Below are 20,247 nucleotides of genomic sequence, written 5' to 3'. Positions count from 1 at the left end.
ACACACACACACACACACACACACACACACACACACACACACACACACACACGTCAGGGTGAGTCCTGAGCACACTGCAAAAACTCAAAATCTTACCAAGATTATTTGTCTTATTTCAAGTCAAAAATGTCTTATTTCTAGTCAAAATATCTCCTTACACTTAAAATAAGACATGATCACCTCAGAAGTAACTTGTTTTTAGACAACTGTCTCTTGTTTCAAGTGAGAATTTGCTTGTTTCATTGGCAAAATTTGTTTCTTGTTTCTAGCTAATTTTCACTTATTTCAAATTAATTTTCACTTTTTCCACTGGCAAATTTTGCCAATGAAACAAGCAAATTTTCACTTGTTTCAAGTGAAAACTGTCTAAAAACAATTTACTTCTGAGGTGATCATGTCTTATTTTAAGTGTAATGAGATATTTTGACTAGAAATAAGACATTTTTGACTTGAAATAACACAAATAATCTTGGTAAGATTTTGCGTTTTTGCAGTGCACATTCATCTGAGTTCCTCAAGTCATTTCTAGTAGTTTTCCCTCTCTCTCTTTTCTTGTTGCAATTTCCAGGTCATTTTCTTACAGCCTGGTTCTATTTCATTTTTCCTCTTTAAAAAAAAATGAAATCTGACGTCCATCCACGTCTGAACCCTGAGCAGATTCATCTCATTTCTTTCTACTGCAGCAACACCAGCAGAGGAACAGCACGTCTACTGGACGAGCAGTGTGTGTGTGTGTGTGTGTGTGTGTGTGTGTGTGTGTGTGTGTGTGTGTGTGTGTGTGTGTGTGTGTGTGCTCACCGTGCTGTGCTGTGTGTCTCCTCTCTCCAGCTGCTGTGTTAACACTCGGTTGGTTTCTCTCAGCAGCAGAAGCTGTTTGTTCAGCAGGAAGATCTGCTCCTGCAGCTGCTCACTGCTGGACAGCTGCACACACACACACACACACACACACACACACACACACACACATACACACACAGAAAAACAAAAACAGTTAAAGATGTGGAAAGTGAGCATGGCAGTATGACTGACAGCTGAATCAGCCAATGGGAAGCCTCCTCACCTTGAGTGACAGCTGTGTGAGCTGGTGCTCGGCGTCGTAAGCCTTGTTATTGGCTTTTTTAAGCTCCGCCTCCACGTCTCCCAACCTGTTCTGACACTCATGCAGCTCACTCTGAAACAGCCAATCACAACCACAGACGCCTGTCAACACTGAATCCCAGTAAGGAAGTAAAGGTTTTATTAACATGTGAAACCTCATGACCTGAAGATGTTTTAGGTACCGAGCATGTTATACTAGGTCCTCAATAATAATAATGATAACAATTCTCCAAAAGTTCAGCTGAACTTTAGCAAGGGGAAAAACCAGCATGTGTGTTTCCCTTGACCTCTGACCTCCAGCTGTGTGAATGAAAATGGGTTCTCTCCCCTTTGCAGACATGCCCACCTTCTGCTAATCCCATGCAGTTTGGGCCCCAAAGCCTGCAGTCCACATGTGTTCTTGTGGCCTGTTGTAAAATGGTGTGTGTGTGCAGACTGGGGCCTAAACAGTCTTGGAGCTGCATCAGTTGCTTGGACTGGAAAGCTGAGACTCTTGTGGATTCAATGAGCCACATTTGATTCCTGTGTGATGATGTTGGCCCCCATAGCAGCCATTTCACTGCAGCCAGAGACTTTTGTCACACTGGACGTCGCTGGAGAAAATGACCTCTAGTGACCTCTAGGACAATCACAGCCTCATCAGACTTTATACACACAAACTAGAGGAGGATTCAGAAATCAAATTGCAATGCTTAATCACAAGGCATATTGAATCGACACCAAAGTATCATGACAGCAGCAGATCAGGAGAAACACATCGTCCCAGTCCCACTTTTCAAACAACCAATCACAGCACAAGACATCAGCTACATCACAGTGAAACAGCCAATAGCAGCTCCGTGTCATTCAGACATCTGGAATATCATCGCAGGGTCTGGGTCAATACTCTTTTCTGATTGGCCACCAGGTGTGTTTAATCACCATTCTCAAGTGATCCACTGCTGGGACGTAACCACGGCAACATTAAAAAGCTCAGCTGAACTGATGTTCCTGTTTTGTTTTGCTTGGTTTTTTGGTAATTTGCTCATTGGCTCCCTGGATCTCTCTGCTGTGTGTGTGTGTGTGTGTGTGTGTGTGTGTGTGTGTGTGTGTGTGTGTGCGTACCTGCAGGCCCTGGCTCCGGCTGCGTTCCTCCTGCAGCTGCAGCAGCAGCTGTTGGATGTGTGTCTGCAGCTGTGTGGTGTGTGTGTGTGTGTCCTGCTGCAGGTGTGTGTAGCGGCGCTGCTCCTCTGCCAGGCTGCCCCTGAGGGCCTGAAGCTCCGCCTCCTGCAGCTGCAACTGGGCCTTCTGCACACACACACACACACACACACACACACACACACACACAGGGGATACAGCAGTCGATTTCTCATTAAACTGAAATGTGAAACTGAAAGTCCAGAAACATTTGGAATAAATGCATGAACCTTTGTAGAATATCACCTTATAGCTATGTAATAGCAAAAGTCCTTCTATTTGATTTCCAGAACTATTTATGCATGTTGAAGTGTGTGTGTGTGTGTGTGTGTGTGTGTGTGTGTGTGTGTGTGTGTGTGTGTGGGCTTGGTCGGGGTTAGGCATCAGCTGTGGCTGAGATTAGGGAAAGACTGTCGGAAATGAATTTAAGTCCATACAATTTCTTTACAAGTATAGTAAAACCAACATGAGTGTGTGTGTGTGTTACCATGGCGACGTTGTGCTCCTCCAGCGCGGTGGCGTTGATGATCCGGCGCAGCAGCCGGCGGTTCCTGACGGCGTGCTGCTGCCTCTTGAAGCGCTCGTACTGCAGCTGACTGAACAGCAGCAGCAACTCACTCCTCGCCGCCTGGAGCTCCTCCCCCTGGGCGGAGCCTGCCCCACACACACACACACACACACACACACACACACACACACACACACACACACACACACACTTTCTTGATAATCAACTTCCTTTCCCATGTTTCTTAAAGTCATCCAGAGCATTCGCTTCAGGATTCAAAGGGTTAAATCTCTGTGAACACAGAAAAGGTGCTGCATGTTGTCATTTGGAGGACCAGCATGCACTGCAGCTCCATGCTTCACCACGCGCCACAGCCTCAGACCAGGCTGTTACTGGGTTTGCTGGGCTTGTCTCAACTACACATGACTCTTATTTTGAAATTACACTGACAATTATTTATTAACATTTTTATTTAGTTATTTAAAAACATGACTCCAGATTTCCTCCAAGGATCACAGAGAGTCAAATCTGGACTCATCATGCAAAGAAATGCAATTAATATTTGTTAATTATCCAGGAAACAAACAAATCAATCAGATCGATCACTAGAGCAGACAGGAAGTGAGTCAAACTGTCAGTACCTTTGGTTTTCATGCTCTGCTGTTTACCTCCAAAATGACTCCAGTTGATGGGCCCAGACAGCCTGCAACACACACACACACACACACACACACACACACACACACACACACACACACACAGTGTTGAGGGTGTGAAACTGTGAGTCAGACGCTTCAGAGCTGCTGGAAGGAGCCAGGCTAACAACTCCCATAGACTTCAAGTCTTTATGCTAAGCTAACAGGAAATGCTATCCACAGGAAGTGAGCCACTGGACATCCAGAGGTGGACGTGGTGTCCAACATCTGGTCTCAGTCTGGGAAGATGGGGAAAAGGGATTTTGCCCCAAAATGTTGGACTATAATTTTAAAGTGCATGGTCACCATGGTAACCTGTGGGTTTGTAACCTCGCAGCACAGTTAATATTCATGACTTTAAAATACATATTTTTAAAAACAGAAAAAAAACCTCATGTTCTTAGTTTGTAAAGTTTTGGTCCTTGTTCTGGGTTTTAGGCTCCCAGAAATGTGAATTCTCAAACACCCATAATGCCTTGTGCTGCACACCTGGGTCACCTCGACAAGACACAGAAACACCTCCCAGAACTGCCAACTCCCTGGACCCCCTGGACTCCCTGGACCCCCTGGACTCCCTGGACCCCCTGGACCCCCTGGACCCCCTGGACCCCCTGGACCCCCTGGATCCCCTGGACTCCCTGGACCCCCTGGACTCCCTGGACCCCCTGGACCCCCTGGACCCCCTGGACTCCCTGGACCCCCTGGACCCCCTGGACTCCCTGGACCCCCTGGACCCCCTGGACCCCCTGGACTCCCTGGACCCCCTGGACCCCCTGGACCCCCTGGACTCCCTGGACCCCCTGGACTCCCTGGACCCCCTGGACCCCCTGGACTCCCTGGACCCCCTGGACTCCCTCCTCGCTGCTCGTTCTCACCTCTGAGCCTCAGAGAGGGAGGCTGTTTTCAGTTTAACGTCACCGAGCTCTAACCAGCTGCAGGACCACTGCTGACTCTAAAACCATATGTGAGTGGAGGCACTGCTTTCCACACAGCAGCTTGTAAAACACGCCACCTAGTGGACACAAACACAGCTGCTGATGTGAAGGTGAAGGACTGTTCTACTCCATTCATGTTCTTCTCTCAGCAGCTGTGATTTTCCTGCAGGTGGAGGTGTTACACACACATACACACACACACACACACACACACTCAATCACACACACACACTCAATCACACACACACACACACACACACACGCATAAACACACACAGCCCCCCTCACCTCCTGCTGAGCTTGTCATGGGCTTCATGTCCGTGGACGATGAGGCGATCGAGCAGCTCCAGAGGAGACAGGCGGCTCTGCTCCTCCTCCCGGTCCTCCCGCTCTGCTCCTCCGTCCCGCTGAGATACCTCCTGCACAGAGGAAAACACAGGAAACACAAGCTGAACCTCCTCCTGCACCTGAACCTCCTCCTGCACCTGTACCTCTTCCTGCAGAGGTACAGGTGCTGAACTGATTCAGTTCAGTTTCATTTATTTTAGTTTAGTTTGGCCTGGTTCGATTTAGCCTGGCTTACTTTGACCTGGTTTAGCCTGGTTTGGCTTGCTTGGGTCTGGTTTAGTTTAGCCTGGTTTGGCTTGCTTGGGTCTGGTTTAGTTTAGCCTGGTTTGGCCTGGGTTGGCTTGCTTGGGTCTGGTTTAGTTTAGCCTGGTTTGGCTTGCTTGGGTCTGGTTTAGTTTAGCCTGGTTTGGCCTTGTTAGGCCTGCTTCGGCCCGGCTCGGCCTGGCTGGTCTCACCTGGGTCTTCCTCTCCATGAAGAGTGAGGCGGCTCGGGGCAGGGCGAGCTGGAACAGAGGCTCGTACGGAGGGGCGGGGCCAGGGTCCGAGTGTGAAGGACTGAAGAGGGCGGGGCCTCCCTCCTCCAGCCTGTAGGGAGTGTGGTGGGTGGGGCTGAAGGAGTAAGGCAGCTGCGGATTGGCTGAACCCAACGATGACTCAGCAGCACGGCTGGGAGTGGAGGCCAGGAGGAGAGGGGAGGAGGAGGAGGAGGAGGAAGGCTTCAGTAACTCCTCTGGAGGCAGATCTGATCACAGAGACAGACCATGCAAGTAAAGCCCATTTGAACTGACGTGAAATGAATTGAATTGAACTGCGTCTCCTCTGCCCCCTGCTGGCCAACGCTGGTAATGAAGCTGCAGCTCAGACAGACACACACACTGCATCCTCATGTCAAACCTGTTTAATCTCTCAAAATAATTCAGAAGCACGTGATCATGTCTAATTCTCTCCACAGAGACAGTGGACGAGCTGACCTTTGTTGTTGCTGATGATGATATCATGATGGCCTCCCTCCTCTGTGATTGGCTGACTCGCCGATCCCTCTGGCTCTGCCATTGGCTGCTGCCTGGGCTGAGAGGAGGGAGAGGGAAACATGTTGTGATGTGTGTCCTGCTGTGTGTCCTGCAGTGTGTCCTGATGTGTGTCCTGCTGTGTGTCCTGCTGTGTGTCCTTCAGTGTGTCCTGCAGTGTGTCCTGCTGTGTGTCCTGCTGTGTGTCCTGCAGTGTGTCCTGCAGTGTGTCCTGCTGTGTGTCCTGCTGTGTGTCCTGCTGTGTGTCCTGCTGTGTGTCCTGCAGTGTGTCCTGCTGTGTGTCCTGCTGTGTGTCCTGCTGTGTGTCCTGCTGTGTGTCCTGCTGTGTGTCCTTCAGTGTGTCCTGCAGTGTGTCCTGCTGTGTGTCCTGATGTGTGTCCTGCTGTGTGTCCTGCAGTGTGTCCTGCAGTGTGTCCTGCTGTGTGTCCTGCTGTGTGTCCTGCTGTGTGTCCTGCTGTGTGTCCTGCAGTGTCCTTCAGTGTGTCCTTCAGTGTGTCCTGCAGTGTGTCCTGCTGTGTGTCCTGATGTGTGTCCTGCTGTGTGTCCTGCAGTGTGTCCTGATGTGTGTACTGCTGTGTGTCCTGCTGTGTGTCCTGATGTGTGTCCTGCTGTGTGTCCTGCAGTGTGTCCTGCTGTGTGTCCTGCTGTGTGTCCTGCAGTGTGTCCTGCAGTGTGTCCTGCTGTGTGTCCTGCAGCGTGTCTTGCTGTGTGTCCTGCAGTGTGTCCTGTAGTGTGTCCTGCTGTGTGTCCTGCAGTGTCCTTCAGTGTGTCCTGCTGTGTGTCCTGCTGTGTGTCCTGCTGTGTGTCCTGCTGTGTGTCCTTCAGTGTGTCCTGCAGTGTGTCTTGCTGTGTGTCCTGCAGTGTGTCCTGTAGTGTGTCCTGCTGTGTGTCCTGCAGTGTCCTTCAGTGTGTCCTGCTGTGTGTCCTGCTGTGTGTCCTGCTGTGTGTCCTGCAGTGTCCTGCAGTGTGTCCTTCAGTGTGTCCTGCTGTGTGTCCTTCAGTGTGTCCTGCTGTGTGTCCTTCAGTGTGTCCTGCAGTGTGTCCTGCTGTGTGTCCTGCAGTGTGTCCTGCTGTGTGTCCTGCAGTGTGTCCTGCTGTGTCCTGCAGTGTGTCCTGCTGTGTCCTGCAGTGTGTCCTACAGTGTGTCCTACAGTGTGTCCTGCTGTGTGTCCTGCAGTGTGACCTGCTGTGTCCTGCAGTGTCCTGCAGTGTGTCCTGCAGTGTGACCTGCTGTGTCCTGCAGTGTCCTGCAGTGTGTCCTGCAGTGTGTCCTGCTGTGTGTCCTGCAGTGTGTCCTGCTGTGTGTCCTGCTGTGTGTCCTGCAGTGTGTCCTACAGTATGTCCTGCAGTGTGTCCTGCTGTGTGTCCTGCTGTGTGTCCTGCTGTGTGTCCTACAGTATGTCCTGCTGTGTGTCCTGCAGTGTGTCCTGCTGTGTCCTGCAGTGTGTACTACAGTGTTCTGCAGTGTGTACTACAGTGTCCTGCAGTGTGTCCAGATGTGGGTCCTGCAGTGTGTACTACAGTGTCCTGCAGTGTGTCCTGCAGTGTGTACTACAGTGTCCAGCAGTGTGTACTGCAGTGTGTCCTGCAGTGTGTTTTGCAGTGTGTCCTGCAGTGTGTCTTGCAGTGTGTACTACAGTGTCCTGCAGTGTGTCCTGCAGTGTGTACTACAGTGTCATGCAGCGTGTACTACAGTGTCCTGCAGTGTGTCCTGCAGTGTGTCCTGCATTGTCCTGCAGTGTGTACTACAGTGTCCTGCAGTGTGTCCTGCACTGTGTACTACAGTGTCCTGCAGTGTGTCCTGCACTGTGTACTACAGTGTCCTTCAGTGTGTCCTGCAGTGTGTCCTGCTGAGTGTCCTGGAGTGTGTCCTGCAGTGTGTACTACAGTGTCCTGCAGTGTGTCCTGCAGTGTGTCCTGCACTGTGTACTACAGTGTCCTGCAGTGTGTCCTGCAGTGTGTCCTGCATTGTCCTGGAGTGTGTCCTGCAGTGTGTACTACAGTGTCCTGCAGTGTGTCCTGCAGTGTGTCCAGATGTGGGTCCTGCAGTGTGTACTACAGTGTCCTGCAGTGTGTCCTGCAGTGTGTCCTGCACTGTGTACTACAGTGTCCTACAGTGTGTCCTGCAGTGTGTCCTGCATTGTCCTGGAGTGTGTCCTGCAGTGTGTCCTGCACTGTGTACTACAGTGTCCTGCAGTGTGTCCTGCACTGTGTACTACAGTGTCCTTCAGTGTGTCCTGCAGTGTGTCCTGGAGTGTGTCCTGCAGTGTGTACTACAGTGTCCTGCAGTGTGTCCTGCACTGTGTACTACAGTGTCCTGCAGTGTGTCCTGCAGTGTGTCCTGCACTGTGTACTACAGTGTCCTTCAGTGTGTCCTTCAGTGTGTCCTGCTGTGTCCTGCAGTGTGTCCTGCAGTGTGTCCTTCAGTGTGTCCTGCAGTGTGTCCTGCAGTGTGTCCTGCAGTGCGTACTACAGTGTCCTGCAGTGTGTACTACAGTGTCCTGCAGTGTGTCCTGCAGTGTGTCCTGCAGTGTGTACTACAGTGTCCTGCAGTGTGTCCTGCAGTGTGTACTACAGTTTCCTGCAGTGTGTCCTGCAGTGTGTACTACAGTGTCCTGCAGTGTGTCCTGGAGTGTCCTACAGTATGTCCTGCAGTGTGTCCTGCTGTGTCCTGCAGTGTGTCCTACAGTATGTCCTGCTGTGTGTCCTGCAGTGTGTCCTGGAGTGTCCTACAGTATGTCCTGCAGTGTGTCCTGCAGTGTGTCCTGCTGTGTCCTGCAGTGTGTCCTGCAGTGTGTACTACAGTGTTCTGCAGTGTGTCCTGCAGTGTGTCCTGCAGTGTGTCCAGATGTGGGTCCTGCAGTGTGTACTACAGTGTCCTGCAGTGTGTCCTGCAGTGTGTCCAGATGTGGGTCCTGCAGTGTGTCCTGCAGTGTTCTGCAGTGTGTCCTGCAGTATGTACTACAGTGTCCTGCAGTGTGTACTACAGTGTCCTGCAGTGTCCTGCAGTGTGTCCTGCAGTGTGTACTACAGTGTCCTGCAGTGTGTCCTGCAGTGTGTCCTGCAGTGTGTCCTGCAGTGTGTCCTGCAGTGTGTACTACAGTGTCCTGCTGTGTGTCCTGCAGTGTCCTGCTGTGTGTCCTGCTGTGTGTCCTGCAATGTGTCCTGCAGTGTGTCCTGATGTGTGTGAGCGTCAGTCTCACCTGTGACGTCACACCTGCAGCACAGCGTCCTGCCATTCTCGTGAACCCACAGGAAACTAATGTCATGTAATCTGTAATGTGACATAATCTAGTCTAATCTAACCTCTTATTTAATCAAATAAAACTCTAACCTGCTGTAATCTAACCAAATCATTCAAATTTAATTTCATATAAATGCAGTGTAATCAAATACAAAATAAACCAAGTAAAACTGATCTAATATAATCTAGTTGAATCTAATTAAATTTATTCTACTCTAATTCAGTTGAATCTAATCTCATCTGATCTAATCTTGATCTAATCTAGTGTAGTTGAGGACAGTCTTGTTGAAACTAATCTAATCTGGTCAAATATAATCTAATCTAATCAAATCTAGGTGAATATGTCTAGCTGAATATAATTTAGTCTGTCTGAAGCGAATCTAATCTTATTTAATCTAAACTAATCGTAATATAACCTCATCTAGTCAAATCTAATGTAATCTAATCTAGATGAATCTAATGTAATCTAATGTAATCTAAACTAATCTCATGTAATCTAGTTGAATATAATCTAATTATGCTGAAACTAATCTAATTTTGTCTTGTCAAATCTAATCTCATCTGATTTAGCTGAATTTTATCTAATCTAACCGCTGTATCTAATCTAATCTAATCTAATCTAATTCAATTTAATCTGCTCTAGTTGAATCTATTCATGTCGTATCTATTCTAATCTAATCTACAGAGCTGCCAAGCATCACGCTTTGAGTGACAGTCACGCAATTTGAGCCATTGTATTTATTTTTTTCATGATAATAAACTTTGGTCCTCGCGGCTTGCCGTAGTTCGAGTAACTCTGATTGACTGACCGAGATCAGGTCCATCAGGCCTTTGTGCCTAAATCTAACCAACCATGGAAGGCACCACGCAATATAAACCAATCAGAAGCAACGTAAGGCGGGTCTTGACGTCTCTAAACCCCCCCCCAAGTCTAATTCACACACACACACACACACACACACACACACACACAAACACACACACACACACACACACACGCACACACATTACTCTCACTGCAGTCGCAGTACAAGTAGTGGTAATAGTACTCGTATTTGTAGTAATGTTACCTGGCTGTTGCTGCCATCTTGGCTCTCAGCAGGATGGTGGCTGATGAGGGACATTTCACAGCTGGTGAAGACACAAAGTGTGCAGCGTTATCATGTAGCACTGACACGTGGCTGGAAATCAAGAGTGTGTGTGTGTGTGTGTGTGTGTGTGTGTGTGTGTGTGTCTGACCTGACAGGGAGGTGGTCCTGCTCAACGGGTGGGCGGAGCCTTGCAAGGGTTCTGGAGGGGGAGTGGCCAAACCGCACTCTGAGGAGGGGCTCCACGTGACATCGTCAGCCTGAATACACACACACACACACACACACACACACACACACACAGATCAACAAAAACAGGCAGGCAGAAAGACATACAGACAGAAAGAGACAGGGAGACAGACAGGCAGACAGACAGACAGACAGAAAGAGACAGACAGACAGACAGACAGACAGACAGAAAGAGACAGGCAGACAGGCAGGCAGACAGACAGACAGGCAGACAGAAAGAGACAGGCAGACAGACAGGCAGACAGACAGACAGGCAGACAGGCAGGCAGACAGACAGACAGGCAGACAGAAAGAGACAGGCAGGCAGGCAGACAGACAGACAGGCAGACAGAAAGAGACAGGCAGACAGACAGACAGGCAGACAGAAAGAGACAGGCAGGCAGGCAGACAGAAAGAGACAGGCAGACAGACAGGCAGACAGACAGACAGACAGACAGAGACAGGCAGACAGACAGGCAGACAGGCAGGCAGACAGACAGAGACACAGGTACCTGTATGAAGGAGCTGTTTCCAGCCAGGTGAGGCAGAGAGAGAGACAGGGGGGCGTGTCCAGTCAGAGGCGTGCACACTGAACTTCCTGTCAGGACAGACAGACAGACAGGTCAACTGACCAATCAGAACAATCCCCTGGCGAGTAGGCGGGCCTTCTTTCATCAGAAACAGTGCAGGTGAGCGGAGGCGTTACTGACCGGTGAGGTCCAGGTGGGGGAGGGGGGAGGAGAGGAGGAGGGGCCTGGGGGAGGAGCAGCAGCAGGAGGCGGGGCAGCAGGAGGAGGAGGCGGGGTCAGGCAGCGAGGAGTAACCCTCCTCACACGACGACTCCCGAGGATCCAGACACACTTTGGCACATTCAATCACAATGTCATGGACCTCATAGCACTTCCACCTGAGAGACAGACAGGCAGAGAGAGAGACAGGCAGAGACAGGCAGAGAGAGAGAGACAGGCAGACAGACAGGCAGACAGACAGACAGGCAGACAGACAGGCAGACAGACAGACAGAGAGAGAGAGACAGGCAGACAGACAGGCAGACAGACAGACAGAGAGAGAGAGACAGGCAGACAGACAGGCAGACAGACAGACAGGCATAATTTACTAGTGAGGCTGTAACTGATAAACAAACGATCAAACCAGAGGAGGTACAGTGTTCAGTGTGTCAGTGTAACGCTGCGTTGCTGTGATGGCGGTGGCGGCGGCGGCGGCGCTCCACCCACCTGGACGGCTCCAGCTCGTAGTCCTGCGTCCCCGTGATGAGCTCGGGGTGAACCCTCACCTGCTCCAACATGGGCTGACAGACACACACACTCTTATTGGTACATAATAATAATATTGGTACAGCCTGTTATTACACTCTGATCCTGACGTAAGCCGTGTGTGTGTGGATGTCTTATGTGTGACAGATGCACTGATTTCTTGGATATGTGTAGATATGTATGTATATTTCTGCTATAGGTATATATATGTGTATGTATATTTCTGCTATAGGTATATATATGTGTATGTATATTTCTGCTATAGGTATATATATGTGTATGTATATTTCTGCTATATGTATATATATATGTATGTATATTTCTGCTCTATGCAGTGAATGAAGGCAGTCTGTGTCCTGGTTTGTTGTCCTGACACTGACAGGTGCAGGTCTGTGTCACACCTGCATCTGCAGCTCCCTGCACTGCAAACTCTGCCCATCCCAACTAGAGTTCTCATATTCTGCCCGAACCCGACCCGACCCGACCCGAAATTTTCGGGTCGGGTCGGGTCTAAAATTTACGTGAATTGGGCAGGGTCGGGTCGGGCTTCGGGTTCTGTGGGGGATTTTTTTTTTTTTTTTTTTTAAATAAAAAAATAGAATTATGTGTTCTGTTATTGATTATGACGTTTCATTTTTATGTGACTGGTGGAGAGAGTGAGAGACTGGATTGGATTTGGAGGCTAAACTTTCAGTGACAGACAGACAACCAGCTGTGCGAGCGCAGAGCAAACAAGTGAGAGAGAGTTGCAGCAGTATCCCGCTGTGCTGGCAGACTCGGCAGCAGGGACGGTTTCTGCTATGGGCAGTGCAGCTGCCCAGGGCGCAATCTACTTGGGGGCGCACGAGAAAAAAAAAAAAAAAAATCTCCAGTTTTCTAGACTACCGTATTGACCCGCACATGCCGCGGCACCATCAGTCGGCATCATGATGCCTGATGCTGGCCGGTGCCGCGGCTGGCCCGCCTGATACCGACTGATGGTGCCGCGGTGCCGCGGCCGACCGGCTCTGCTAAATAAAGGCGAATTTGGCGATTTTTTTTTTCGGGCTTTATCGGGCTGTCGGGCCTAAAGTTCGGCTAATTAGTCGGGTCGGGTCGGGCCTCGGGCTGGCCCAGTTAGGCCCGGGTCGGGTCGGGTCTTAATTTTCAGGCCCGATGAGAACTCTAATCCCAACCCAGCTGTCTCTCAACCAGGGCCTCTCCCTGTCTCTCTTCCTCCCTGTCTCTCTCTCTCTGTCTCTCTCCCTGTCCGTCTCTCTCTCAATTTTTTTTTCAGTGTAAACAGCTTTATTGGCATGACAAGGCAGTGCTTATACTGCCAAGGGAAATAGCAGCGATAATGACAATAAAAATAAAAATAAAATAAAATAAAAAAAGGAAAAATAAAAATAAATAAACAAATGGATAATCGACTAGTGATACAATGTACACAATAACAATATAGATATAAACAACTTAACAATTTAAACGTTTTTCAATCGTCATGCCACAAAGAACACGGTGGCACAACTGAACCATTTTTCATCTCTCTCTCTGTCTCTCTCCCTGTCCATCTCTCTCTCTCTTCCTCCCTCTCTCTCTCTTCCTGTCTCTCTCTCTCTTCCTGTCTCTCTCTCTCTGTCTCTCTCCCTGTCCATCTCTCTCTCTTCCTCCCTCTCTCTCTCTTCCTGTCTCTCTCTCTCTCTTCCTGTCTCTCTCTCTCTCTTCCTGTCTCTCTCTCTCTCTTCCTGTCTCTCTCTCTCTGTCTCTCTCCCTGTCCGTCTCTCTCTCTCTCTCTCTGTCTCTCTCCCTGTCCATCTCTCTCTCTCTTCCTCCCTCTCTCTCTCTTCCTGTCTCTCTCTCTCTTCCTGTCTCTCTCTCTCTGTCTCTCTCCCTGTCCATCTCTCTCTCTCTTCCTCCCTCTCTCTCTCTTCCTGTCTCTCTCTCTCTTCCTGTCTCTCTCTCTCTGTCTCTCTCCCTGTCCATCTCTCTCTCTTCCTCCCTCTCTCTCTCTTCCTGTCTCTCTCTCTCTCTTCCTGTCTCTCTCTCTCTCTTCCTGTCTCTCTCTCTCTGTCTCTCTCCCTGTCCGTCTCTCTCTCTCACTTTGTCTCTCTCCCTGTTTGTATGTTTGTGATTACATGTAAACATTGTAATCAGTTGTTGTTGTTGTTGTTGTTGTTGTTGTTGTTGTTGTTGTTTGTAAACGCTGTGTGGCGTCTCATCTTTGGCAACACAAACACATACCTGTCATGCCAATAAAGCATTTCTGAACTTGAATTTGAGAGACAGGTGACACTTCCACCTGTGATGATGTCATCACCACGGTGATATCAGAGTGATGTCATTTCTTCCCAGAGTACAGGCCTGTTCACCTGAGCTGCAGGAGGCGAGTTCTACACAGTTCTGCTGAGATCTGATGTATTCTGCTGACTTCTGTTGGCCTCTCTTGACTTCTGCTGAGTTTTACCACGTTCACCTGAGTTCTGCTGCGTTCTAATGAGTTCACCTGAGTTCTGCTGCGTTCTAATGAGTTCACCTGAGTTCTGCTGTGTTCTTTGAAGTTTTAGTGAGTTCTGCAGCGTTCTCCTTAGTTATATTAAGTTCTACTTAGATTTTTAAAAAAAATAGTCTGGGGCGCGCGTGCACCATGTACCGGGGCTCAGTCCCGATCGCAGTGACCGGGGTTCGAATCCGACCTCAGGTCCTTTGCTGCAGGTCATTCCCTCTCTCTCCCCTGCCTTTCCTGTCTATCTCTACTGTGACTGTCAAATAAAGCAGAAAAGCCAAAAAAATAATCTTTAAAAAAAAAAAAAAAGTCTTAATTAGATTAAAAGAGTTCTACTGAGTTGTGCTGAGTTCTAACCTTGACAACCTCCTGGAAGGTGTCCAGGTTCTCCTTCATGCTATAGTGGAGGCGGAGGTAGGAGATGAAGTTGCAGGGGAACATCCCGTACAGCCGGTGGAACAGTGAGTAGACGCTGGCATGCAGGTGGACCAGGTAAACCCCATGAACCTGACCTGCAGGGAACCGAAAATCTGCATCAGTCAATCAATAATCATGATCCCAACACAGGCGGCCTGCAGGTACCACAGAGGGCAGTCTGATGCTTTCACAGAGCTTTCTGATTCACGTTCTGTGTCATGGATTAAAACGGTTCTAGATTTATCTTAATCTAGATTAAAATGATCCGATTTCCAGGTTGAAGTTCAGAATTAGTCCTGAAGTAAATGAAGACTTAATGAAACCCCCAAGGCAGCAGAGCCTCAGATTCCTGTTTGTCAAGGAGAAGCAACCTCAGTCCTGATCCTCTCTAGAACCTCCGAGTTTCCAAACTAACCCTGGAAACCCGAGCCAAAACATGGGAAAAAAGGTGACGAGCAAATTAACAAGAAATGACCCAAAAATGATCAACAACTTAGTCAAAATTTTCAAGGAAATTTACAGAAAAGCACCAAAGCAATGTGCACCTCTGGCAGAAAGGGGGCGCCCAAACTGAGAAAAACATGGATCTGGTGGATTATCACACAGTCCAGAAGTAACTTTACTGTGTGTGTGTGTGTGTGTGTGTGTGTGTGTGTGTTACCGGGGTTTTTAAGGCTCCAGGAGGCCAGGCGTCCGAACACATCAAAGAAGTCGTAGATGTGCTGCTTGCCGGCCTGAGGGATCATGGGAAGCAGCGTGATGAGGACCAGAACGCCCGTGATCAGAACGACCACGTCGCTGTCCGTCTGGAACACACACACACACACACACACACACACACACACACAGAGAGAGTCAGTCAGGACATGGACATGCCAGGTAATATCACATCTAAACTGTTAGATGAGAAAGCAGCTGTTGAGCACACCTGGACAGGTGTAACCACACAGAGCCGTTACCTTAAGGCACCTGAGCAGCGAGGACAGCAGGGGGAAGCGGCTGATCTGGTGCACCCACGGGGGCTGCTTCCTCACCAGGTGACCCAGCAGGGTGAGGCAGGCCAGCCGGCTGCCCGCCCGGCTCAGCACCTCATTCAGCTTCTCCAGCAGAGGCTGTGAAGCAACAGCTGATATTATAACAACAACAACAACAACAACAACAACAATCATAGTCTTCATTTACATGGCTCCTTTAAAAACACAGTGAAGAAGGATCATCAGAGAGCAAAGCAGCACAGAAAAGTAAAGAAGAGCCACAACGTGAAGGTACAGTCAAGACCAACAGGAAAACAAAACACGAAAAACACAGTAGAAAGAAATCAGAAGGAATTTGAAAGAAAAAGATGGTAATTGAGATAAAAAGCAGGATTTTAGATATGCACATACATATACATATATACACCTACACACACAATAAATAAAGAAAATAGAATTAAAGAAAAAAGCTAATTAAAAGATAACGACAAGATGACACCACAAAAAGTAAAATCTTCAAATAAATTCTGAATGGAACAGGAAGAGAAGCCAGGATCGGGGTGATGTGTTGTTTATTTATTTATTTAACTGTGCTATTATACATAACACACACACACACACACACACACACACACACACACACACACAGTGTCACCTTGTGGTGCGGCTCCCTGATGGAGGAGAGGATCAGCGCTGCCTGGGAGGAGGACGAGTCCAGGTAGTGTTCAACCAGACTGGACAGAACAGCGCCTCCTCTGTCTGCAGGAGAAACTGCAGGTTACTGACAGTTCACCCTGAGCCCCATCACCTGACATCACCTGACATCACCTGACATCACCTGAGATCACCTGCATGCTGTGACATCACATTAGCCTGATGACCACACCTGGGCCGTGTTCAGCGTGGACGCAGCGATACGTAAAGTCCAGCTAACAGAAACGATAAAATCTGAACAACCTGCTGCATTACACAGCGCTGCAGGTATGGAAGCCCAGAGAGGTGGTAGAGCGAGGTAGAGCCTGACAGGGAGAGAGAGAGGTGGTAGAGCGAGGTAGAGCCTGACAGGGAGAGAGAGAGAGAGAGAGAGAGAGAGGTGGTAGAGCGAGGTAGACTCTGACAGGGGGAGAGAGAGAGAGAGAGAGAGAGAGAGAGAGGTGGCAGAGCGAGGTAGAGCCTGACAGGGAGAGAGAGAGGTGGTAGAGCGAGGTAGAGCCTGACAGGGAGAGAGAGAGGTGGTAGAGCGAGGTAGACTCTGACAGGGAGAGAGAGAGAGAGAGAGAGGTGGTAGAGCGAGGTAGACTCTGACAGGGAGAGAGAGAGAGAGAGGTGGTAGAGCGAGGTAGACTCTGACAGGGAGAGAGAGAGAGAGAGAGAGAGAGAGAGAGGTGGTAGAGCGAGGTAGACTCTGACAGGGAGAGAGAGAGAGAGAGAGAGAGAGAGAGAGAGGTGGTAGAGCGAGGTAGAGCCTGACAGGGAGAGAGAGAGAGAGAGGTGGTAGAGCGAGGTAGAGCCTGACAGGGAGAGAGAGAGAGAGAGAGGTGGTAGAGCGAGGTAGAGCCTGACAGAGAGAGAGAGAGAGAGAGAGAGAGAGGTGGTAGAGCGAGGTAGAGCCTGACAGGGAGAGAGAGAGAGAGAGAGGTGGTAGAGCGAGGTAGAGCCTGACAGAGAGAGAGAGAGAGAGAGAGAGAGAGAGAGGTGGTAGAGCGAGGTAGACTCTGACAGGGAGAGAGAGAGAGGTGGTAGAGCGAGGTAGAGCCTGACAGAGAGAGAGAGAGAGAGGTGGTAGAGCGAGGTAGACTCTGACAGGGAGAGAGAGAGAGGTGGTAGAGCGAGGTAGACTCTGACAGGGAGAGAGAGAGAGAGAGGTGGTAGAGCGAGGTAGACTCTGACCGGTGCTGAGCTGCTGGTTCACCGTGGTCCTGATCTGCTCCAGCTGCTGCAGGTCTGCAGAGTCCAGCAGCAGCAGCAGCTCCCCCACACTCACACTGCTGCTCTGCTCCCTGGACATCATCGACACCTGTCTCACACACACACACACACACACACACACACACACACACACACACACACACACACACACACACACACACACAGTTCACGCTGGAGAAAACTGCATTCATGTGACGTTTTGCTTGTTTCTATAAGTCAGGACATTTACATAAACGGGACTTTGGCATGTGTACCCAGGAGGCTGGGGGGGGTGGTGGGTTACGGGGGTCCTGTGCTGTTTTAGGTTGGTGGGGTGAACTGAGTTTTGTATTGTCTCTGTTCACGTGCAGACAGGAAGTAGCTGGTGCTCACCTCTCGTTGTTCAAGGACAGTGAGTTTTGAACATGATCCCAGACAAAAATAAACGGGATGAACTAAATTTAAACACGGCGTCCTGCACCCTGAGCCCCGGCCTCCGCCCTCCGGCCCAAAGCAGGACCACAACTTTTTAAAAAAATCAATCTGAGCCCTCCTCAGGCAACAGTATGAGGCCATCTGGACATTTTCAGGCAGAGTGGAGTCAGACTACAGGGCTGTGCAATACCTGGGATGGGAGGCCGTGTGCAATAATGTTCAGACGAGGGCGATATTCTTTTCTTTTCCTTTTAAAGGGGGTCAGGGTCAGTTTTATGGACTTTTTTGCAGCTCATGACTCAGTGGATCTGATATCCTTGTCACTGCAGATTCAGTCTGATGTGTCTCTGCTCTGTGTGTCTCTACTCCCAGACAATCAATCAATCAACCAGTCAATCAATGAAGAAAAATAAAGACCTAAAAATTGCAAATAAAAGAGAGAAAATTATTCCAAAATTATCAAAACTATGGAAAATTCTATATTTATAAATATTATAACTACATATTTAAAAGTACGGTACAGAAAAAGACTTCTTTGGGTATTTTTTTATTATTATGTTCAGGACTTTTTTGCTTAATGCATTCCATTTGGATCCCATGGAAACGCAGTAAGTGCCTCCCACCTGATGCGGACTATTTTTTCTACAAGATCTTTTGCATATTCAGTGAAGTCATGCAAAATCTTACATTCATACTCTGAATATTTTCTAAGTTTCAGCTCCCCAAAGTTCATACGGGTAGGGCCAAATTTCACGGTTTTTTTATTTACTTTATTCCAGCATTTCTGAGCCTCAGAGCTTCATCCCTGACAGAGACAGCACCATGAAACGTTCAGGGCTGGAAAACAAACTTGAGCTCTGTTCCAAACTGCAGCCCAGTCAGTTTTACATCCGTCCTCAGCGTCACAATCCTAAACCACCAAATCTGCTTTTTCTTCAGGATGACTTTTTCTGTAACCAAGTCTGAGCATCAGCATGTTGGGAAAACTGACAGTTTGAGCAGCAGAACTGGCAACAGAGAGCAGCGCCGGTGTGCTGGAGGTGTCGTGTGAGAAAACTGGAAAAAGTGCATTTTGTGTGAAAAATTCAAGGGTCCTATCAGCGTGTGGGACAGGTGGCTGTTAAAACCTCCGCTCTGTTTCAGCTGCGTTTAGAGGCCAGGCTCATGTTCCAGCCATGACGCCTCCTGTGCCACAGATTATTGTGTAAAACAGGCAGATCTGGACTGCCAGGACAGGGATCAGAGCCGTGGTGACGCTCCGCTCCGTGGGTGGACAGAGACATGAGCCTGGCTTCCATCTGAAACCCTCCTGCAGGCTCTTCAAGCTGGAGCCAGTGTGTTTACAGCAGCCAGGTGTGCATCACCTGTAAGTGTCCCCTGGAAACAGCTGTGTTTCTCAGCGCTGTCCGCCTGATGACGCTGTTTCCTCTGTTTGCGTGTTTTCTGACGCTGCGGTGTGTTGAGCTCTCGGGGCCACCGTAGTTAACCCTGAGACACCTGAGAAAACTCACTTGATTTCTTTCTTTTAAGAAACTTTGCCGAAAAAAAACAAACAAACAGAAAAACCTCAAAAAGACGACAAACTACACCTGTACAGGTCAGATCAGTGAAGCGGCGTCAGAGCTCAGAGGAACATTAAACCACCTGCCGCCGCTAGCCGCTAGCCGTTAGCCGTTAGCCGTTAGCCGTCAGCTGACAGGCAGTCAGCGCGCGGCTGACGGAGAGCCGCCGCGTGCGGACCGAACACCCTCTGCTGCTAAGCTAACAGGCTAACAGGCTAGCATGCTAACAGGCTAACAGGCTAGCAGCTCAGTCGTCACTTGAGCTCCTGTTTTTCTCCAGCAAACCGTCAAAACAGCGGCTGACAGCTGGAACTTCCGGTGCGCCGCTGCACGCGCACTTCCGGCGCTCAGACATATCGACTTTATGAGAGAAGAAACTGCGAGAGGAAAAGATTTTTTACGAAATAAACTCGGTTACCTTTCAGACTTGTTGTTCGAGGCAGGGCGCAGCCATATTGAGCAACCCGAGGCCCCGCCCACTCCGCTGAAACCCGACACCGTCACAGCCGCGAGGCGTTCAGGCTCCCTGGGAAAGACGGGAAGCCGCCTCTCACTGCGGCGCTCAGCGGGGAAGCAGACACTCAGACACTCAGCACAAAGGTTCTGATCAGAGCAAACAGCACGCTGGGCCAGCGGCAGGCAGTCTTGGTTTTCTTTTGGTAGATTTTAAAAATATTTTTTAAACCAATTTTTAAAAATGTTGTGAATTATTGTGAGCAAGAAAGGTATCACAGCAAGAATAGTAATCCACAAAAGAAGTAAATAAGTAAGTAAGTAAATACATAAAAAAAAAAAAAAACTAAATGGTAACCCACAAAATAAGCAATTAAGTACACAAACA

At 49.1% G+C, this 20,247-nt stretch overlaps 1 protein-coding gene across 1 annotated transcript in view; it reads right to left on the bottom strand.

Moving 5' to 3' along the window:
- Positions 1-19,934, bottom strand: part of LOC115356809 (hamartin-like) — a 25,345-nt gene extending 5,411 nt beyond the window's left edge. The window contains exons 1-19 of the mRNA XM_030048071.1: positions 19,825-19,934; positions 17,392-17,518; positions 16,157-16,260; positions 15,487-15,639; positions 15,189-15,333; positions 14,468-14,622; positions 11,587-11,660; positions 11,062-11,258; positions 10,864-10,949; positions 10,275-10,383; positions 10,106-10,166; positions 5,602-5,831; positions 5,219-5,505; positions 4,704-4,834; positions 3,427-3,488; positions 2,765-2,931; positions 2,203-2,385; positions 1,061-1,171; positions 799-921 (exon numbers count right to left, since the gene is read on the bottom strand). Coding sequence (XP_029903931.1) covers positions 799-921; positions 1,061-1,171; positions 2,203-2,385; positions 2,765-2,931; positions 3,427-3,488; positions 4,704-4,834; positions 5,219-5,505; positions 5,602-5,831; positions 10,106-10,166; positions 10,275-10,383; positions 10,864-10,949; positions 11,062-11,258; positions 11,587-11,660; positions 14,468-14,622; positions 15,189-15,333; positions 15,487-15,639; positions 16,157-16,260; positions 17,392-17,512 — 2,499 coding nt within the window. The 5' untranslated portion in view covers positions 17,513-17,518; positions 19,825-19,934. The remainder of the gene's footprint in view (positions 1-798; positions 922-1,060; positions 1,172-2,202; positions 2,386-2,764; positions 2,932-3,426; positions 3,489-4,703; positions 4,835-5,218; positions 5,506-5,601; positions 5,832-10,105; positions 10,167-10,274; positions 10,384-10,863; positions 10,950-11,061; positions 11,259-11,586; positions 11,661-14,467; positions 14,623-15,188; positions 15,334-15,486; positions 15,640-16,156; positions 16,261-17,391; positions 17,519-19,824) is intronic.
- Between the last annotated feature and the right edge of the window lie 313 nt (positions 19,935-20,247).

Source organism: Myripristis murdjan, unplaced genomic scaffold (genome assembly GCF_902150065.1).
Source record: "Myripristis murdjan unplaced genomic scaffold, fMyrMur1.1, whole genome shotgun sequence".
Classification (NCBI taxonomy): domain Eukaryota; kingdom Metazoa; phylum Chordata; class Actinopteri; order Holocentriformes; family Holocentridae; genus Myripristis; species Myripristis murdjan.
The sequence above is the reverse complement of the archived record's forward strand: the minus strand, read 5'-3'. Positions and strand labels throughout refer to the sequence as shown.